Genomic DNA, 22,777 nt, shown 5'->3' with positions numbered 1-22,777 from the left:
CACACAAATCTTCAATTAGCAATCAGTGTGCAGGGTGAGGCCATGTGGCCCCATAGATCAGTCTGCAGGGTGAGACCATGTGGCCCCACAGATCAGTCTGCAGGGTGAGGCCATGTGGCCCCATAGATCAGTCTGCAGGGTGAGGCCATGTGGCCCCATAGATCAGTCTGCAGGGTGAGGCCATGTGGCCCCATAGATCAGTCTGCAGGGTGAGGCCATGTGGCCCCATAGATCAGTCTGCAGGGTTAGGCCATGTGGCCCCATAGATCAGTCTGCAGGGTGAGGCCATGTGGCCCCATCATCAAGACACAAGAGACTGAGTATCAATAGTGGCTATTTCTTATATTCTACAGTAATAGATGTTTATACTTTACTGTAATAGATTTTATTTTTATTTTCTTAATTTCTTATACTCTAATAGATTTTATTTGATTTTGGTTTACATGTATTTTGTGTAATATTTACAGTATTTCAGTTTTCAACCACAGTTTGAAAATAAGAATCAATGGAATCAATAAACTTTGCATCAAAGCATTTCTGATTCTGGATCCAGTTCTTTGCAAGAAGGCAAATTTGACAACAAATGTCACTGGTATGAAAGCTACGTCCAGTAATAGGCTACAATAGAGATAGATAGAGATACTTTATTTATTTATTAAGGAAATTAAGGTGTCCAATAGCTTATACACAACATACATCCACATATGGCACACAGACATATGACATATGACATCCAAGCACACATACTACATAAATACAAAGAAAGATATCAGTAGTGTGCCCTTACAGTAAAGTTTGGTCGTAGCATGTTTAAAGGAGCGGTGTGGAAAAAATGCAGAAAGGTGCAATGGCATCATAGTGCAAGAAAGCATCAGTGCAAATTCTATATCTCTTAAAGTACAACAGGCAACACAATATATCAAAAATAGAATAATCATTACTTAACTATACATAGACACTAGTGAAAGACTTGAAGAAACGTTTAAGTTAGGTAAAGTTGAAAGGACAGCATGGTGTATTGACCATACATGCAAGCTAGCAAAACATGACAAGCAATGGAGCATTGATTCTCACTCAAGAAAAACTGTAAGAGGTATTTGACCATGTCAGCTGTCTTGAATCCTTAAAGAGAGCCTATAAAATATGTCAAGCATAAATGGCAGAATTAAAAACACGGACATGTTGCAGTTCACCACATGGAGAGACAACACAAAGAAAGGAGCTGCCAGGAGAAGCTTTGTCTCTAAATGCAGAATATTAGGCTAGCAGAGTTTTTTGGTGGCAGCCGCGCCCCAGCAACAGCAGAGTAGAAAGTAGGTGGAAATTGAAGTACAAGTACCTCAAGTTCAGGCCTACAGCGGGCATCCAAAAACACAAAATTCTCTTGTATTAGAAATACAGCTGAGTCAAACCAGCGTGTTTATGCATAGACTCTAGTTTTGATTTGATAAACCATTATGGACTTTATGACTGGTGATTTGACTGATGTCTCCCAGACAGCCAGAGCTGCTTCTGCTTTCACTTTCTTGGGAGTGTGTGTGTAAAGGGCCTTTACATTTGCACGTAAAAGTAAAAATATCTTTGAGTTGTGGACAAAAACAAGACATTGAGGACCTTATCTTGGGCTTTTTGGGAAACACTGATCCACATTTTTCTGACAAATTTATCAATTAATCCAGAAAATTATTGTTAGTTGCAGCCCTGAATGCCTCATCTCGCTACTCGCTCTGCTGCACAAACCCCTGAGTCATGTTTTCCTTGTGACTGTTACCATGAAGGTCTCCTCAGTGACCACAAATTATGTTTCAAGGCCCACAAACCAGACGGCCGTTATAATGTCACACTTTCAGTGGCTGGATCTCTGAATATATATACAATAACAGGAACTTCAGTCCCGAAAACAACAATCAAAGTGCAGTTCATATTAAAGATGTTTTTAATGCATATACATTGATAAATAAAGACAAGATGCACTATATGTGACAGATGGAATAATGTGTATTAGCAGTAAGTCACAGCAAGCAGTTGAGTAACAGCAGTTGAGGGTTCATATGGAGTAATTTTGGCATTTTCATATTTTAATGGTATGTCACAGTTGTCAGTTGCAGCAGTTACAGTACAGTACGTTTGTGATTTCTTATTTTTCATGTGCAAAATGTTATTCCAACACCAGCAGCAGTGGGAAAAAGAGTGTTGTAGTTACTAGAGGCTGTACTTTAGTACCAAATGTTGAGCTGCTTGTACTTTACCTGAGTCTTTTTCTTTTCATGCCACTTTCTACTTCTACTCCGCTACATTTCAGAGAGAAATATTGGACTTTTTACTCCACTACATTCATCTGTTCCAGCTTTAGTTACTTTAGTTACTCCACTACATTCATCTGTTCCAGCTTTAGTTACTAGTTACTTTAGTTACTCCACTACATTCATCTGTTCCAGCTTTAGTTACTTTAGTTACTCCACTACATTCATCTGTTCCAACTTTAGTTACTTTAGTTACTCCACTACATTCATCTGTTCCAACTTTAGTTACTTTGGTTACTCCACTACATTCATCTGTTCCAGCTTTAGTTACTTTAGTTACTCCACTACATTCATCTGTTCCGCTTTAGTTACTAGTTACTTTAGTTACTCCACTACATTCATCTGTTACAGCTTTAGTTACTTTAGTTACTCCACTACATTCATCTGTTCCAACTTTAGTTACTTTAGTTACTCCACTACATTCATCTGTTACAGCTTTAGTTACTAGTTACTTTAGTTACTCCACTACATTCATCTGTTACAGCTTTAGTTACTAGTTACTTTAGTTACTCCACTACATTCATCTGTTACAGCTTTGCGTTACTAGTTACTTTACACATTAAGATTCCTGCACACAGAACACATGTAGTTTATAAAATCTGATGTTTGATTATGAATGAAACCGATATAAAAACGATAATATAACGGCTACAAGTTCAGCTGAAATTATTACACCAAATGTATAATTTTTCTAAATATGTTGTGTGTGTATATGTGTGTGCATGTGTGTGTTATGTGTGTGTTATATCTTGTGTGTGCATGTGTGTATATGTGTGTGTGTATGCATGTGTGTGTGTGTGTTGTGTTTGTTGTGTGTGTGTGTGTGTTGTGTGTGTTGTGTGTGTGTGTGTGTGTGTGTGTGTGTGTGTGTGTGTGTGTGTGTGTGTGTGAATTGTATGCACTTTGTGCAAAACAAAGTCTGATTGATTAGTAATGCTGAAATAGTCATTAGATAGTTGCATGCAGTATGGACGCACTGTAAAGCTACTCAAATGGGCTTCTCTTTGGTCATCCTGGTTGATCACATGATGATAAGTGTGCCCGCTCATTAGAGATGGCTCTCCTTCCTCTTCTTGCCTCCTCCTCCTCCTCCCTCCTCCTCGTTGTCGTCCCCTGTCTCTCCCTCCTCCTCCCCTTTGCTCTCTGTCTATTGTTGGCTTCCATTGTTACAGTTTTTTCCAGTTGCTAACACACTAAAATGACATCATGCATAGTCACAATCATTTAAAGTGACACACAGAGAGCAAAACCTCTTCTCAAGTCTCCAAAAGTCTAAACACATTTTCTGCTTTACACACATTTTGCAATTCAAAGTGGCCCTTTTTAAATGCACTGAACACGGTTCTCTGGATAAGACACAACAATCTGACATAAAGTCACATGTTTGCCATTTCAAAACACTGCCATTCAAAAGCACACTACTGATTGGCCAATATATATGAGCCACCTGACCAATCTCCTCCATGGTTAATGGTTACCACTTTTACAGTTTTTCCAACTGCTTACACACAAAATCTTTTCGTCACACGATTTTTGAAACCTCTCACTCAAAGTGCAAAACGCCACAGCAAATCTCCAAAACCATAAGCTATTTCTCAGCCTTTCACTCAGTTTTCAATTGCATAAAACACTTTTTTCAAAACATTAAACACAATTCTCTACCTAAGACACAAAACCTTAACAGGAAGTGACTTGCTATCCATTTCTAAACACAACCAATCAAAATGCTACACTTATTTACCAGGGCACACACACACACTCCTCACATTTGCAAACACATTATGTCATAACTGAACACTAACCAATCATTGCTTTAGTATAGGCCTATACAGAGGTCAAAGGTCAGATTACCTGTTTGGAACAATGGATGCCAACAATAGACAGAGAGCAAGGGGAGGAGGAGGAAGAGACAGGGGATAACAACGAGGAGGAGGAGGAGGGAAGAAGAGTAAGAAGGAGAGCCATTTCTGATGAGATCAGGGAGAGAAGCCCATCTTGAGTAGCTTTACAGTGGCGTCCATACTGCATGCAACTATCTAATGACTATTTCAGCATTACTAATCAATCAGACTTTGTTGTGCACAAAGTGCATACAATTCTGTCCCCCCGCCCACACACAAGCGCACACACACACACACACACACACACACACACACACACACACACACACACACACACACATATTCTTTATTCTAAAAATGATACCTTTGGTTTACATATGTTTTTCTTGTTTCATGCTACTGTATACAACACTGGGCTACTCTTACAGACGTAATGTTTTGCCCAATACATATTTTCTGTTTTACTGTAACATTACATTGTTTTTTACAGTACACTTTTCAACCACTTTCAGCAGACTACTTCTCTCTAGAACATTGTAGATATAAGCCTCATGAAAGACAAAAGAGCTTTAGATTTAGAACAGTGTGTACATGGTATATCCAAAATTTAGTATTATAAAAAAGTGTTTGCCATTTGATGCAAATGCTTCATTTTGAGATGTGTTTATGGTATTTTGAATGCAGTGTTTCATTTTGAAGGAGATGTGAGGCATTTTGCATTTTGTGTGTGCAGTTTTGGGAATTGTGTGTAGAGTTTTGAAAAAAGGAGACATAGTTTTGAAAACGTGTGTAAGCAGTTGGAAAAAACTGTAAGAGCGTGCGCCTGGTAAATCCGCCATCATAGTAGCAATCCACCATGGAACAAGCACGCCTGCTTTTAAAGGGAATGTGAGATAGCGCTCTGATGGGTTTATTGCACATTACATCCAAACCACACCTATGTAATGTAGCTACTTCAGACCAACCCATTTTAGATTTGCGTAGCAACAGCGCCCAAGATCCATCCACAAAGCTACTTGCGCGTTTGATACATGGGTTTCAAGGTCGTTAAAATAGGGCCCTGTGTGTAGCAGCTGTGAATCAAATAAACTTAAATCTATAAATAAATAAATGTTTGATTTTGTCAATATGCCATGCAGAGTTAGCCAGAAGGCTTTTTTCATCTGCAGTCCCTAGACAGATGGTAAAAGTCTCCCTAAAAGAGAGTAAAATTACATATTTACATAACAATATAACACATAACAATACATTTGGTAAAAAGTACTATTAAGCTCAAAATGTACACTAGAAACATAGCAGACCAACAATCAGACAAACAGACAAAGACATGAACACATGCACACACACACAAGGCAAGAAGCCAGCAGGGCTTGTCATTTCTTTACTCTTACAGTGAAAACGGCCCGTGTTGAGGATGAGGACCAGCCTGAACCGGAGGTATCGGTCTGAAACAGAGCTCAACAGTCCCACCAGTGGAGTTAGTTATGTTATTAATTTGCTTACAATATTTTCAGGCTTCAACCAGTGCTGCTCAAGCAGAAATACAGGGTCACTGGGAGAGAAAGAGAGACATTTGGTCGTTTATAAAGTATAAAGTTATTTCTCATTGGCATAATATAGGCCTATGTATATATTATTCGATAAAAACAGTCTTTCCTCCTAATTCTAGTCATTGCCCTTTGCAATAGTATCAGCTATTTCCTGTTTGGATGAAACAATGTACTTGCTATTTTCCACACTAAAACCTCAGACAAAAATGGATCTTACTTTAAAACCACCACGTAATTCCAAGACAATCAATACATAATCATTAATACCATGACACGTTATATCTGGACAGAGATGGCAAAAGTACTCACTTCCCGTAACTTAAGTAGAAGTACAGATACTTGTGTTAAAAAATACTCTGGAAAAGTAGAAGTACTAATTTAACTTCTTTACTTAAGTAAAAGTAACAAAGTACAGGCTTTGAAATGTACTTAAAGTATAAAAGTAAAAGTAGCCTAAGACTTACAACCACTTTTTATGCAAAGCTACCTGGACCACACCAACGCTACTAGAGTGCAAGATGAGAAACTTCAGTGGACATAAAAACAAGGCTCTTTATATGCCATTGTCTACATTTTAAATGGATGTCTGCCAAACATCACATATATGATTATTGTGAGTAGCAAGATATGAATTCAATTGTGATTCTGTGAGAATTCACAGATCCAGTTTCTCTTTTAATCGTCCCCTTAACATTTAAAGGAATCTACATGTATGTGTGCTCAAATATAGAAAGAAAATAAAGGATACAATATGAATTACTAAACATAGATTAATTAAGAAGTTCCCCATACTTTTAGAGTTACACAGCACATTGGCCAGGAGTCATACTTGATGCCTCCTAGCCTATCTCAAACATCTCTCTCCAGATAAGGCCAGGGATGATTGGGAATGTCTTGCTGCTTGTCTGCCTAATCTCTGGGATCTCTGTTTTCTTCATTTTCAATAATGTCGCCGTCCATACTACTAGTGCTAACGTTACCACCATCAAGCTGCAATTATTTGCCGCGAATGAATGCAGCCGAATCTGTCGAGTCGTCTTGTAGTGGTGCGTTACATGCAACGTAGCCTGCAGTATATTCCCATCCAATTAGATAGAATTCGGTATTGATCACGTGAAAAATAATAACGGTAACTCAAGTGAAATTATTTGAAACTTGTTAGTGAGGACTAGATTAGGACCGTATTTAAAACTGATGCTGGTTTCAAACTTCGCCCCCAGGTGGGTCTGTAAACACGGACAGAGACAACTTCTCTCTTTTGATGCTTTACAAGCAACGTGAAACCTAGCTAACAGGTGAAGAACACAAACAACTAAATCACTAGCTAACCTACTTTAACTGTGCAGGAACTATAGACCAATACAACAACAGGCTTACATTAACTGACAACAAGTTATACGACTCACAGTTCTCAAGGACGCACACACACCATCTCAACTGATTATTTATCCGCGACAGCAGTCTCTTCTTTCTTTCTCACTTTTCTGTGCGCGCACGCGCCCGCTCGCGTGTGAGGCGCGTGTCCGCGCTATTCTCCGACATTACGACCTTTTGTACAAAACTAAAGTAACGAGCCAATTTTTAAAATGTAAGGAGTAGAAAGTACCGATATTCGTGTTAAAATGTAAGGAGTAAAAAAAAGTCGCCACAAAAAATAGTAAAAGTAAAGTAGAAATATCCGAAAAAGTATTTGTACTTGTTACTTCCCATCTCTGTATCTGGACTCCAATGGGTTGTGTGTTTGAACACAGATACCTAGGACAAATAGTAGCTTATAACTTGTCAGTATTTAACCCATCTTTCCTTTTTGTAAGATCTGACTTAAAGTCAGGCAGTGTAGATTTTTGGTACGGCGTGTGGATTTTGTATAGGGTGTTAAATGTCTGGATTTTGTGAAGGTGTGAATCCTTTTTGATTAATATTTAATAGGATGAAGTTCTGTGTAACAAATTATTAACGAAGGAATTATTTTGGAACCACCACCACTGATGTACCCTCATGCAGCACCTACACCTGTTGCAGAAACTTAAGAGCGTTTAGTGTCAGCGGGGACTTTTGGGGGGGATTTTAATTTTTGTGACCTAATTAATGGGGGTAATTTTTCAAAGACATAGGCTATGAGATGCATTCACACTCAATCTCTGCGGGTAATGCAGTTTCTTGTTTAGTTTAGCAGCCAAATTAGCTGGATTCCACTTAATATGACAGTTTACAGTATGTAAGACTCCCTGAAAGCAAAATAGGAAACTCTCATAGAAATATGAACCTGTTTTTCTCATGCAGCGCCTACACCTGTTGAGGAAACTTAGAGCTTTTAGTGTCAGCGGGGACATTTTTAACTGTGGTTTACTGATCACTCAACGAATCCATACTCACTTTCAACGTCTCAGCCCCCCCCCCATCCAACACAAAACTAAACATGCACGAATAATAAAACCAACAAGATAATTGGCTCCCACCCAAACCCCCCTAAAGGAACTGTACACTCGGTCAGTAGCCGGAAAGCGATAGAATCACACAGGACCCCCCCCCCTCCCAGTGGGTTCATATGTTGTACACATATGGACAAATCTTCTCTGAGACTGATGTAGTCTTTGATATCGTCCAGCAGAGGGCGATGGAGGTTCTCTATTGCAAGAAAAGAATTGAGTCTCTTCTTGCATTTGTCAAAGACAAGAGGTCAGAGGGGGCTTTCCAAGCTGTTTATGCTGTTTATGCGTCGGACTAGAGGGGGGGAAAAGGGGACTGAGTACCCAGGGCCCTCATGTGAGGGCCCAAAAAGATGCTAGAATGAATAGCTGTGGATGCGGGGAGGAGGCCCATAGAGAATGCCTTTCTACAGGACCAGAATTTTGTGCTACGCCCCTGATCAGACCCACGAGATGAGCCCATGAGAAAGCGCCATCTGACCCAATTGAAGGATCCCCAAGAGCGCTACAGAAATCTGTACCATTCTTGATAACATCTTGAAGCAGATTCCTCCATGTTTTTTCAAATTTGGAAAGTATGCTGTCCTTAGAATTAGTCGATCCAGGAAAATGTTGAAGAGACTAGACAAGTGTTTCCAGAGGAGGCCTTCCAAAGCGTCCTGAAAAGTTATGGCCATCACGTTGATTCAGGGAGACTTGAGGTCTGAACTTCAAGTCCTGTATTCAGATCAGGACTAGCAGGGTAATGGGGGAAAGCTGTGTGATTACTTGGTGTTACTTGAACAGTGCAATGCCTCAGCTTTACAAACTGTACTCATTAGTGGCAACAATTGAAGCTACATCTGCAGGTGTAGAAAGCAGCTTCTCCTGTTTAAAGCGGCGCAAGTCCTACAACCATAACACAATGGACCAAGGCCGTTTAAGCAGCCGAGCTCTGCTGGCCAGTGAGAGGACACTGGTCAAGTCACTGGGAAAGACGCCTACTTGGTACGACAGAGAGGGTCACAGAGCATTTTCTTGAAAAGGAAGGTAGGGCAGAATTTACGTATAGATAAATGGCCAATTACATGATGTATAGGCTTAGTGCTTCCCCTCTGTGAAAGACAAGCAGCCGCCACTGCCCCCCACCCCCCTTCACCAATCCTTTCAGTTACTGCCATCAGGTCGACGATACAGAGTCCCAGTTGCAAGGAAAACACATAAACATCCTCCATCCCCACTGCCATCACCACACTAAACAGCCATACATTTCTTCTGGCACTGGTTCTGCGCTTTGCATGTTTGTACGGTCAATGTTTTCACACTGTTTCTATATCTATCTTTATGTTCTTATATATATTTGTGTCATTCGAGCCTGCCCTGTCAAAGACACATTTCTGTCTCTCATAACAGACAATAAAGGTTTTCTGATCTTATCGTCACATCAAGTGTCTCAGTGTCCTGAAATCTCTTCTGCAGCTCTCACATCAACCAATCTTTACACTTTCCCTCCTCTCTATATTCTGAAGGTTTCTACACAGGGCTTTGTTCAGATCTCATTCACAGCCTGATTCATACAACATCTTATTCATAACAACATGGAGAAAACTGACTTTTTTTGTATGGCTGTTGACAGTATTTTCTGATTTATGGATAAAAAGACATATCCAAAGTCATCCTGGGACTCTGCCGTGTAGATGGTGTAACTGAAGGAAAAGTTTAAAGAGGTTTGTCAAAGAAAAGAGAATATAGATTAAAATATCACCCTCACAGTTCATAGATCTTTTTATCCACTTTTATTACAGTACATAAGATTTAGTCAGTGCAGGTTAAAACTTTAAAAATGAAAGTTAAAGTTAAAAATGTCGGTAGATCTCAGTTTCCTTCATGGTGCCATACCAGTCATGGTGGATGATTCTTCTTTTGTGTGAGTCTGTGGTTTATTTCTGTAAACAAAGGAGAGTCTCACAGCTGACGTTCATTTGTGTTTCCATGGCGATAAAAGACAAGCAAAGAAACAACAACAATGATTATATTATTATATTAACCCTTGTGTTGTCTTCTCGTCGACCGTGAAACTTGGTTTTTTTCTGGGTTGAAATTTCAACACTTTTTTGTCGATTTTATGCACATTTGTTTGTCACTTTTTTGGCGTTTTTTTTTAATGATGTTTTTGTCAATTTTTTTACAATTTTTTTGTCACCTTTGGCGATATTTTTTATGGTTTTTGTCCCTTTTTTCAGATTTTTTTGGTCACTTTTTTTCAGCGTTTTTGTAGCTTTTTCCAACATTTGTCTTTTTTTTTCCCCAACGTTCTTTTGTCATAGTTGTTGTTGGAGCCATTTAATTGGCAATCAGCGTGTGACGCTGGGGGTGGAAAAGTTTATTTAAATGTGGCCTTACTGCTTCAGCTGTGTTGCGCACAGCAGGGTCACAGTTTTTTTTTACCGTGGTTACGTGTATGATAACGTGGTAAGATTGAAAGAAGAATTATTATTTTGTTTCATTAAATTTCACTGAGACACACCCATCCTGAGCTGACCAAATTCAACCAAACAGTTGTTTTTTTTTTTTATTTTGTTTTAAATTCTTCAACACATTGTGGTTTTTAAAATTTTTTTTTTTAAATTAATAAATTAAAAAATGTTTGAGAAGTATGAGAGGATGAGAAAAAATTTTTCAAAACAAAATTTTTGTTTTACACCACTCAGGCCACCAACAACCAGTGGTGTAGTCTAACGTATTGTAGTGGGTATACTGTACTGTTTATGTATGGGCTTATACTGTATACATGGGACAGAATCGGCCTTTTAGGGGGGCCATATCATAGTAGGGGGTCTGGGTGTCCTCCCCCAGGGAAGTTTTGACATCAACGACTTCATTTCCTGTATTCAGATAAACTTTAATGCACCAATTTACGGTGGAAATATCTTTATTTAGCCTATACACACACAGATGACAATTCCAAATATATCAAAATTACAATGCAAAGTATGTTGTTACTAGGGCTGTCAAACGGTTAATTTTTTTTATCGCGATTAATCCCTGAATTTCCATAGTTAATCACGATTAATCGCATATTTTATCACATGATTAAAAATTCTATTATTTTGCATTTCAGAACTGTTTTTAAGTACATATTAACAATGGAAAGCAATTCTTACCAGTGTATCTTGATTGGGAATCAAATGAATGCAAGGAAAGTTACTTTATGAACTTGACTTTAAGATAAATAAGATTATTTATTTACTGTAAACAAAAGAAAAATGTGTGAATTTGTCATTATTGCACGATTCCTCCAAGTACCTAACTAAAAAACTAAAAATCCCTATCCTTATCAGAGTCAATATAGTGTTTAGTAATTCCTAAATAATGTTGAATACTCACTGACGTCCAGTGATCACCAGTTAATGAGACAGCATTTGCACTTTGCAGCAGTTCAGTTCCATGCATGAAACTACCGTCCCCATCGACGGCAATGAGACAATGTATAAGACGGGTCAGAACATGCCAACCGTAGTACGTCTTGAGACCCGAGTCTTCTACGATGCTGACAGGTCTGCAGTTAGTTGCCACCCATTTCCACAAGAGCTGTAGTAATTTTTTGGGGATTTGGTTTCATCCAGAGGTCGGCAAGTAGCACTCTCCAAAATACTGCTTTGCCTGAGTGGGTAGCATGCTAGTGGGTAGCCTCAACCTGGTATTTTAATTTGGCTTTACACTAGGGCTGCTCCCTGTTAGTTGATTAGTCGACTAATCGGTCATTTTGGTCTCAGTCAACTTAGATGTCTTTAGTCCATTAGTCATGTCTGAGGCTGTTTTCATGCTGAATGACTTATTTCCAAGAAACGTACGAGCACATCTCTGGTAAACACAAGAATTAAAGTGGTGCTTTTAGCCCGACTCTTTGCAGAGAAACTCAGATTTACAGATCTGTTGATTTAAATCAACTAATCGATTAATTGATACAATAGAATGTGTGTTAGTCGACTAAGAATTTCTTCAATCGAGCACAGCCCTACTTTACACAATGTGCATATAGCTTTCGACTTGTCAACGAGCCGTCTGGGAGTTTTGTAAAATTAAAAGCGCCATTCAGAATCGTGTTGCTGCTGTCTTTCTCCATCGTGCCTGCAGCCTGCAGCAGGAGGAAGTATGGCAGCTTGATGCTAAGTAACGGTGCGGCAAAGGGTCCAAATAGTAGCCTGTAAGGCACGACGCAAAGCCGAGTGAAGTGTAAAATAAATTAATAAATGCCGGCATGCGATTAAAAAAAAATTTCGCGTTATGCTCGGTCCTTAATCGCATCGCGATTAACGCGTTAATGCTGACAGCCCTAGTTGTTACGTATCATTGGGCATTTTTAAGTGGCTATATGGAAATCCTGCAGCTTTCTTAGTGGGTATACTGGGTATACCTGTGTATCACGTAGACTACACCACTGGGAACAACCTCAGCAAACCAGCAGCGCTACAACTACACCTACCTTCTCTTCCTGCAGCGTTTCCTACAGAAAACCCCCCCGATGATGAGGATGAGGAGGATGAAGGGGATGATAACGGCCAGCAGTGATTGTGGAGCGTCTGTCAGACACAGACAGCAGCAGTGAGACACGAGGAGGACAGAGCTGGAAATGGTTTGACTCTTAAACAACTGACACAAAAATCTAATATTATATAAGGATCCAACATGAAACATGGACGTGCAGAACCACAAAATAACTAAAATATAAAAGTATGAATAGTTTTAGTCAGTTAGTTAGTTACCTGCCAGAGGGGGGAGGGGTCTCTAACACACCTGGGGCTGGATGTTTACATGATGTGTACACTACGTGCACATCTTTCTGACACATACCAATGTGAACCTGTAACCTGTAATCAGACCAGCCTACACACAGTTTTCTAGAGAAATCTGACGGTGAGATGATGACATGAGATATGGGGGCATTGTGGTAAAAGCTGTTTGTTGAGGTTGTAGTCAGTCTTCTATAAAGTACTTGAAAGCAATACTTGAGTAAAAGTACAAGTATCTTACCAGAAAATGACTTTGGTAGAAGTTAAAGTCTCCTTTTAGAATATTACTTGTGTAAAAATCTTAAAGTATCCGATATTTACTGTACTTAAGTATCAAAAGTAATTTTCTAATATTAAATGTACTTATTATTAGAAGTAAAAGTAAATAAAAACTTTGATTCTGAACTTTATTGTGGCTTCCTCATAGTAAAGCATAATAGTCAGGGCTTCAACATCCTTCTTGAACATCAAATTCAAAACAGAATTTAAATTTCTTATTTATTTTTTTAAAGAAACTTTCACTCCAACGTGCAAAAAAACATTTCTTGCAAGTAAACGAGTAACGAAGATGCTTAGCGGAAATGTAGTGGAGTAAAAGTAAAAGTTTCCAGAAATATAAATAACGTAATAAAGTATACATACGTGAAAATTCTACTTTAAGTACAGTACACATCTGGTTGTCGCTGTCACTGATTGGGTTAACTTTTTAGTCCCCACAGCGCTCTGTTGATGTCTCACTTTGTGGTTTGTGTAAAATGACATGGAGCCAGAGGTTTGTACTATCAGAGAGAAAGAGTAGAGCAGTAAAGGACACTTACCGACAGAGGGAGGGTCAGGGCATTCTGGGCATTCTGGGATAAAACAGAGCTCATGGTTAGACTTCATCGGGACTGTTTTTATCGTGCAAGAACACTTGGATGGAGTAAAAACATTTTTGTCACAACCCGAGAGTTTCCAAACCAAAACGGGGGCAGCAGTGTTTCCAAATGTCTCCGGTTTAGGGGCTCGGAAACATCGGAGTGGTGCAAACGTAGCAAAAGATATTGTGCATGTGCGCCCAGAGGCCTGTACTACGAATCAAGATCAACATGGCCTGGATCTCTTTCAGTTATCCGGCTTCCCTAACCCTAACATAACCAGTGTCACGACGCTGGTTATCAACTAGTTGAGTCAACCCAGGGTTTCCCAATCCAGCGGGGCGCACGTTCACATAAAAGAGGCGGGGTTTGGACAGCACGACCAATCGCAAACATCTACCAGAGCCGCATGTTTTATATAAGAAGAGCAAATTATAATTCTACATAAATATGAAGAACACAGACACGGTTTTACAGGGAAAACACAATACAGTCGCTGCTTCCTAAAACAGGAAGGAAAGCTGGCGCTGACGCTGTAGATGCGTGAATCACAACTCTTATTAATATCACTTCCCCATCAGTCAGGACCAAGATCTGACCATAATTACACTTGGGCTTTCCATAAACTGTCGTTGCTTTAGCCTTTTATTTCAGTTGCAACCCTGGCAGTGGGAAGCCATCGTGAGAGCAAATAAAAAATATAAAAACATAATTCAAACCGATGTGCGCATTGGCGACACACGACTCAAGAAGCCGACAAATAGACGATATGTAATTCCCTCCCATTAAAATATGTATATATTTCGTAAAAATACCCATCAGGGAATTTTAAAGGGGTTGTTGGTCTCTAAATTTTTTAACTTTCATGAGCGCACCCCTCTATCTCTCTCTCTCTCTCTCTCTCTCTCTGTTTCTCTTTCTGTTTCTCTTTCTTTCTCTCTTTCATTTTCTCTCTGTCTCTCTCTTTCTTTCTCTCTCTTTCTCTGTTTCTCTTTCTCTCTCTCTCTCTCTCTCTCTCTTTCTCTCTCTCTCTCTCTCTCTCTCTCTTTCCTTCTCTCTCTCTCTCTCTCTCTCTCTCTCTCTCTCTCTCTCTCTTTCTCTCTCTCTTTCTCTCTCTCTCCCCTCTCTCCTCCTCTCTTTCTCTCTTCTTCTCTTCTTTCTCTTCCCTTTTTAACTTATGAGGTTACCGACAGTGTGACGACATGGATCACTCGTGATGCAGAAGACCTGGGTTGGACACAGGTTGGCTCACTAGCATGGAATCATGCATGGTCCAGACCTCTGTTCTACAATGACTACGTTTACATGCAGCCAATAACCCGTTCAAAACGGATATTAGTAATAACCCGGTTGCCGCGGACGCCATGTAAACACCGGCAAAACCAGATATGTTACCTGGGTTACCCTTTTCTAACCCGAAATTTTGGTCATGTAAAGCCATGTATTGGCATATCCCATCAAAAGGAACATTGATTTGTGTTCTGCCGCATGTTCTATCGCGTAAAGGGGTCTCTGTCTTTTTGAGTAGAGGAACTTCTTGTATGCGCCAGAAAACATAGTTATAATAATAATTATATACTATAATAATATAGTTATATATATATATGTCAATGCAGAAAACCTGTGCGCGGTATACCGAGGAGTAAACAAGAAGTAGCGGTAGAAACGCGTGAACGCAGCGCACAGCACCACACTTTTGGAGCGAGGAGGAAACCAATTTCTTTATTAGTGTGGTGAAAACCATGAATATAATGTCTTTTGTTGACGGCAGAAAGTACCGAGAGATGTGAGATTTATAAGAAGGTGACCCAAAAGTTATGGCGTCTTAAGGTTGTCCGTAGGCTACGTCCAGACGCTAACTGTGCGTTGTCGTTTACGTCGGGATATTGCCAATTGATTACAAATTCCATGTATACAGGAGTAACTCTCTCTGCTCACGCATGTAAACGGGTTATTACGAATGTTTCAGAAACCCAAATAGTGACCTTAACCCGACCATAACCCAAAAATTGACAGCTTGTAAACGTAGCGAATGACTGAGATTAGGGCTGCACGATATGAGGAAAATATCTAATTGCGATTATTTTGATTGATATTGCGATTGGATTCACGATATTGGAGGGAATGATCGTTTTTGTATCATTATTCTCATTTTCATTGAAAATTATTAACATTGAAAAGAAATGAAAATGATTATAGTGTGATTTTTGCGAGGATCTATACCAAACAAAGATGTTTTTCTGTAGTCTGTAGGACAGGATGTGTAGTACGGGACGTCTCTGCAGCTCCACAATACTTCATTCAGAACGGATTGACACATATTTTGCCTTTAACAAATATTGCGCCCCCCCCCCCCTGCAATTTGGATACGATTGCGATTAATTGTGCAGCCCTAACTGAGATTTATAAAAACAAAAATTAGTCGTACGTGCCTCTTTATAAATCTAACAGAAGAATGCGTCTGCTGACTGTGTGCGTGAACAGTTTCAGTCGTGCATCTAGGTCAGTGTAACGCTTATCAGTTCAATTTTCTAAGCACAAACGGACAAATATCCAATTTTTCATTTTTTTTTTCACCTCGACAAATTAAAAAATTGGATTTTTCCTATTTTCTGGAGCCCAGACGCAATTTTGTAATTTTCTCAATTTCTGATCCTCTGAATAAAAAAATTCAGAGGATCAGAAATTGAGAAAATTACAAAATTGCGTCTGGGCTCCAATTATTCATAATACTGCCGTGGTATTCCCTCCCTCATTCCCCCTAGCTATGCCCCCCCCACACACACAGACACACACACACACACACTCCAAACCATCAGTTGCACCTCTGACCTCAAAGTCTATCAGTTTTTATTTTTTTTTTTGGTCCATATGCAGTTAATGACCTGCATATTCCGCAAAGTAGAGGGAGAGAATATCATCGCAGTATTATGAATAATTGGAGCTCAGACGCAATTTAGTAATTTTCTCAGTTTCTGATCCTCTGAATAAAAAAACTGAAAATTGGAAAAACAGTTTAAGATCCAATTTTTTTATTTCTCAAGGTGGAAAAAAAAAATTAAAAATTGGATATTTGAACCCCTTTTTCTGTTTTTCCAAATGTCCGTTTGTGCTTAGAAAACTGAACTGATAAGCGTTGCACTGACCTATCTACACAGAGTTGAACACATCTGGACCCTGATTTATATTACTGGATAGAAAGAGTAAAGCAGTAAAGGACACTTACCGTCAGAGGGAGGGTCAGGGCATTCTGGAAGAAAACAGAGCTCATGGTTAGTCTTCATCGGGACTGTTTTTACCGTGCAAGATAACTTGGATGGAGTAAAAATACTTCACCAAATGTCTCCATTAGTGTCCGTCCAGACTACAAAACAGTTTCCCAACCAAAACGGGGACAGCAGTGTTTCCAGATGTATTTGTTTAGGGGGTAAGCGTCTGTCAACAACCTGTAGCTCCCATGGCGCCATTTTGATGCTACCAAGCCATCACCTCCCGTTAGCATCCCATTGACTCACATTCATTTTGGCGCCACTTTGACAGCGAATAACTTTACATCTGAAGAGTTTAAAGACTCTATTTGTCCGTTGTTTATTTCTAAAGAAACACGACTATGTATAAAAGGCTCCATTACCTTGTACCTCACGTTATGGCTCCGTAGCAGACGCTTTTATAACAATAGGCGAACGATTGGGTCATAACCACGAGACTTACTGTCACACAGTAGAGGAATTACCGTATAGTACAGGAGAAGCTCACAGGCAGTTTGGACTTCCATTAGCTGTTTAGGTTTAATGACTAATGTTAACTAGCATGTTAGTGATCAGTAATTAGCCTGTGCCTATGTTATCTCCTTACATATACCTACGCTCTCCGTCTCTGTAAGATTGGGAATGATTGAGATTTCTCTCGGCACAGCTACCAGAAGACTTCACACTTTCAGACAGGTTGCTCACGTCACATCTACGTCTTCAAGCTCAGTTGGAGGCTGCTCAGTAACGCTCAGCCAGCACCGGGAAAGAGACTTCTGATATCCTCCACTGGTCTCATACAGAGACACAGGGTCTGCTGGTCCAGTTTATATATGTTAATGTTATTTGTTTAGGAGCTTAAAAACGCTGCAGTAGTGTGGGCATGAGGGATAAATTAGCAAAAGATATTTGTTTTTTTTAAACCAAAAAGCAGTAATGTAGTTGTAGATGTAGATGTAGATGTAGATGTAGATATAGATGTAGATGTAGATGTAGTTGTAGATGTAGTTGTAGATGTAGATGTAGTTGTAGATGTAGTTGTAGATGTAGTTGTAGATGTAGATGTAGTTGTAGATGTAGTTGTAGATGTAGATGTAGTATAGCCTCAGTGGACTCAGACTGTATCAGGGTGGAGATATCTGTGAGATTCTTACCAGACTTTGAGAGGAGGACCTGGTCTGTTCCAGCCTCCATCATCACTTTGACCCCTTTGGTTAGGTTACGGCACACCACGAAGACCGTCTGGTTGGTACAGACCAGGCAGCTGGAGTCAGGAGGATGGGAGGAGGAACAGAGGGGGAGGGGGGCGTCCTGGCTGGTCCTGGTCCACAGATTCCCATCATCATTGTTGTCATCAAAGACCAGGGTGGCCTTCATTGCATTTATGTCATCTGAACTGTAGCAGTCCATCCTGAGAAAAACAGGGGACAGGAGAAAGAGAAAAGTCATCTAAAGTGTGCTTTTAATTCAACAGATCTGTCTGTATCAGACGGCGACAGAATGACCCCCACAAATAAACACACTGCATCTTAAAATGTCTTTTACACAGCACACACTCAGCCATGTTTTACACAGCACACACTCAGCCATGTTTTACACAGCACACACTCAGCCATGTTTTACACAGCACACACTCAGCCATGTTTTACACAGCACACACTCAGCTGTGTTTTACAGATGAAAGTGCAGAGATCAAAAGGTGTCTGAAGGTGTGTGACTTCTGTTCTGGAGGAATGTGTTGATAGTGGTTTGCCACTGTTGGTCTTTTGGTGTGCTGCTGCAGGTTTACTGTGATAAATCACTTAGTGAGTATTGCTTACTATGGTATGCCGGCGTTGTGTCACTGACGTACCACTGCATACCAGTTGTTTTTCGTTCTACACTTCCTGGTTTGGTTTATCTATAATGTTGTGGCATTAGCATGTTTTTCTCTGCTTACTCTCACAACCTGCAGACAGTGGAAACTTTCCAGCTACTAGGAACTTGCAACACTGATAGAACACACACACGCACACACACAGACACACGCGCACACACACACACACACACACACACACACACACACACACACGCGGCAGAGGCCCCGGTGAAGTTGAATTACTCATCCATGTCTTGCGGTTACAGGTTTGAGAAAAATATACTCAAATTATATCACACAACCTCTCATGCATATTTCTTGAGAAAGGCAAGGCAGCTATAGCACATTTTAGCAACAAGGCATTTCAAAGCGCTTTACATAAAAACGATTTAAAAAGAATTAAAAACGGATAAAATACGACAATAAAAGTTGCAGTGCGGTATAAGAAATGAAACATTTAAAGCAGTTAAAAACAACATTTTTAAACATTACGTCAGAAAGCCTGAGATCTAAGAATCCAACTCCCAACTGGTGCTTTTCTGTAATTGTTGGGCATATTTAGTGAAAATTAATAACTTGAAAGTTGGACTTAAGAAGTGGTGTATGAAATGCATGATGTTCAATAAGCTCCTCAGGTTAGCGTCTAGACATGTTCCCATCACAGCATCACAAACACGAGGTTTTACAACGTGTTCAACAACGCACATCCTCCACTGTTAATCTGAGATGGCTTTCTGTCGCAAGAAATAACAAAAGAACAGCTAAAGCCTACGTTTCAGCGTTTAGAGAGTCGAGTGGTACCCGGACACACAGCTCGACACTACATGGCATCACTCGCCATTCAACCACCGCTGACAGGCCAGCTGACAGTCTTGCCTGGGCCCGGGACGAGATCTTAGATGCCCCCTCGCGGCCAGATCTCTCTTTTTCCCTTGCTCTTCCTCTCCTCACACCTCTCACTGAAATTAAGTGTGTAATCAGTCTCTGATCCATCCTGCTCAGACTCTCCGACAGGGCAGCGAGCCCCCCCGCATCACTCTCTCTCTATCTCTCTCTCTTCTCTCTCACCGGTAGCCTGACTCTGTCCCTCCCGCATCACTCTCTCTGTCACCTGACTGCAGCTGGATCTCTCTCTGTCTCATCCTTACTGATGGAGCTACCAAACTCAACTGTTTCTGTCAAAGTTAACGTGTTGTGTCAGGCTTTTATACGAGCTAATGGACGTTAACATGAGAGCTGGCCTGTTACCTTACAAGGCTCGTAAACGTTGGCTGCGCTGTTTCTTACCTTGCTCTACGTTGACAGTTCCAGCTTCACCGTCACCACCTTTTTTTAAATATTTGTTTAGAAAATCTCTAAGGCCTCTATTTTCTTCTTCTCTTTTCTTTCCTTTTCCGAGCTGCGGACTTGTGCTGACCGGACATTTTGAGCGTACTGAACTTCAAATCAAGTGACAATATCAAATTTTGATCAGAGGCCAAACCATTTTTATGTTGGGGGTGGGGGGGTTCTTGACCACCATTTCCAGGACAATTAGGAAGAAAACAAATATTATGCTACATATTTTTTTCCACAAATAGGCCTATTTAAAAAAAAGATTTTTAATTCTTCCATAATTTAATGAGGGCCCAGTTCTGGGCCCCGCCCCTACTGTGGGCCCGGGACAACAGACCCGTTTGTCCCCCCCTATCGGCGGGCGTGACCGCTGATCGTGCACTTTGAATGGCTCAGCAATCGCTAAACCACACCACAGTCTGATATGATACAGAAACTCTCACTCTCAGACTGAAAACTAATCTGGTCAGAATACACTACTGGCCAATAAACTCAAATAAAAACATGTTTCTAAACGGAGAACTTTGGAAGGTTTACTGAAGTTTATGCAGGCTATAGCTAATAACTGCATTATTATTATTAGTATTATTATTATTATTATTATTATTATTATTGCAATGTGTTTTATCCACAAAGTTAAATGTGGACAAAGCGTCAGATAGGATACATAAATGTAGCATAATGTAAGAATACATTTTTACTCACATGGATGTTCAGCTTTACGTGTTGTTGGTAAGAGGGCAAAACCAGAAACACAGTGAAAACCCAGATATGGGGGCATTTATAGCCCAGGTAACGTCACAGTGACATACAGTGAAATATTTCAAGAGGGCGGGGTAGAAAGATGGACATGCATGCCCATGCTGTCCTGATGGGATTCCTGCAGCCTATTTCAAGTTTCAGAGTGGAAGCCTATATATGTTCCCATCAAAATCACTGAATATCCAAAATACTCAATGTAGTTCTGACTGTATAATCTTAATCATAATCTGTCTATAATATTAGCCTACCATTCATTCTTATTACTGTGTAGCCTACTCTATGTTGCTGTCCTGTATGCTGTCTAGGGATGAGCTGGAGGTAGAGGCTGCTTCCTATATGTTTGTGTCCGCCTCACCTCTCTCTATCTCCGGCCTCAGTATGCGGAAATGATCCGAACGCCCCGTCAAACACCGCCATATCGGAAAGCATCTCATAGGCTAGCCTACTCACCAAAGTCCGTTAATAAAATAATCACATAGCAGACAGAAAACACCGGCAGCTGTTCCAAAAACTAGATATTAAGAGATGACAACGACTGGTTCTGTTTCTCTGACTTCAGTTCGGTCTCAATAATCCGCTCGGAAACGTCTCAAACCGGCAGCAGCAGCAGCGAGGAGACGTGACGTTACAGGTCCACATTTTCCCCAAAATATCCACTTTCTGTCCGGTAACTGATGAAGTCTTTTCCCCACAAACATCGCCCACAGCTCCGCTCCGACTAGAGGTCTTTTCAGACGGGGAGCGATGGACGCGCCTATCATTCATTTTCAGTGAGAGACGAGCAGGCTGGTTGGGGAGGAAGAGCAGCTTGAACTTGACATTTCCAAAGCGAGTGACGCTCTGTTAAAAAATGCTGATTCTGCTTGTGAAGAATATTTGTATAGGTTAGCCTATAACAAAATGTTTAAACACCACATATTATGCTCATCTTCAGGTTCATAATTATATTTAGAGGCTGTACCAGAATAGATGTACATGGTTTAATTTTCAAAAAAACACCATATTTTTTTGTACTGCACATTGCTGCAGCTCCTCTTTTCACCCTGTGTGTTGAGCTCTCTGTTTTAGCTACAGAGTGAGACCTCTCACTTCTGTTCCATCTTTGTTGGGAGTCGCACATGCTCAGTACCTAGGTAAGGACTACTAGCCAGTCAGAAGCAGAGTATGAGGGCGTGCCCTGACAGTACCTAGGTAAGGACTACTAGCCAGTCAGAAGCAGAGTATGAGGGCGTGCCCTGACAGTACCTAGGTAAGGACTACTAGCCAGTCAGAAGCAGAGTATGAGGGCGTGTCCTGACAGTACCTAGGTAAGGACTACTAGCCAGTCAGAAGCAGAGTATGAGGGCGTGCCATGCTAGCAGCTAGGCGACCATTATAACATGTGTTACAAAGTGACCCACGTTTGTCTCTGAAGTAAAGGCTGGACTACAGTAGAGCTGTTTGGAGCAGTGTGTGAACAGTGTTTTCTGTTGGAGATGGTAAGTCCCTTTGGGGGGGACTTTGGGTTTTTTCACTTTGTAAACCTACAACATGCACAAAAAAAGATATACAACACAATAAAGGAAAGGGGAAAAGCTAAAAAGCATAATATGACATAACAATGTATTAAACTAATATTCACAAAGCAAGCAGAGTGGGTAGATCAGCAATCTCATCAATGCAGATATGACTCATATCTGCATTGCTCACACTTCTCTTTTTCCTTGTAACAGTGTAGGCTCTTGAACGTGTTGTTTGTAAAGCTGGCACCTGTGTTTGTTTCCTGGTGCCTTGGGTCCAAAGTAGCCTAGATGTTTCTGGTTATACGTTTTAAAAAACATAC

General features: G+C 40.3%; 1 protein-coding gene across 7 annotated transcripts in view; it reads right to left on the bottom strand.

Annotated features, from left to right (window-relative positions):
* Positions 1–9,875: 9,875 nt before the first annotated feature.
* Positions 9,876–22,777, bottom strand: part of LOC120565391 — a 28,761-nt gene continuing 15,859 nt past the window's right edge. Inside the window, exons 1-7 of one of the 7 annotated variants that reach the window (XM_039811198.1) lie at positions 21,311–21,768; positions 20,899–20,910; positions 18,155–18,411; positions 16,979–17,002; positions 13,714–13,746; positions 12,589–12,685; positions 9,876–10,048 (exon numbers count right to left, since the gene is read on the bottom strand). In XM_039811198.1, the coding sequence (XP_039667132.1) occupies positions 9,988–10,048; positions 12,589–12,685; positions 13,714–13,746; positions 16,979–17,002; positions 18,155–18,411; positions 20,899–20,900 (474 nt within the window). In that variant the 5' untranslated portion in view covers positions 20,901–20,910; positions 21,311–21,768 and the 3' untranslated portion in view covers positions 9,876–9,987. The other 6 variants (XM_039811199.1, XM_039811194.1, XM_039811200.1 and 3 more) reach the window with 6 other exon arrangements.

This window comes from Perca fluviatilis, chromosome 9 (genome assembly GCF_010015445.1).
Source record: "Perca fluviatilis chromosome 9, GENO_Pfluv_1.0, whole genome shotgun sequence".
Lineage (NCBI taxonomy): Eukaryota > Metazoa > Chordata > Actinopteri > Perciformes > Percidae > Perca > Perca fluviatilis.
The sequence above is the reverse complement of the archived record's forward strand: the minus strand, read 5'-3'. Positions and strand labels throughout refer to the sequence as shown.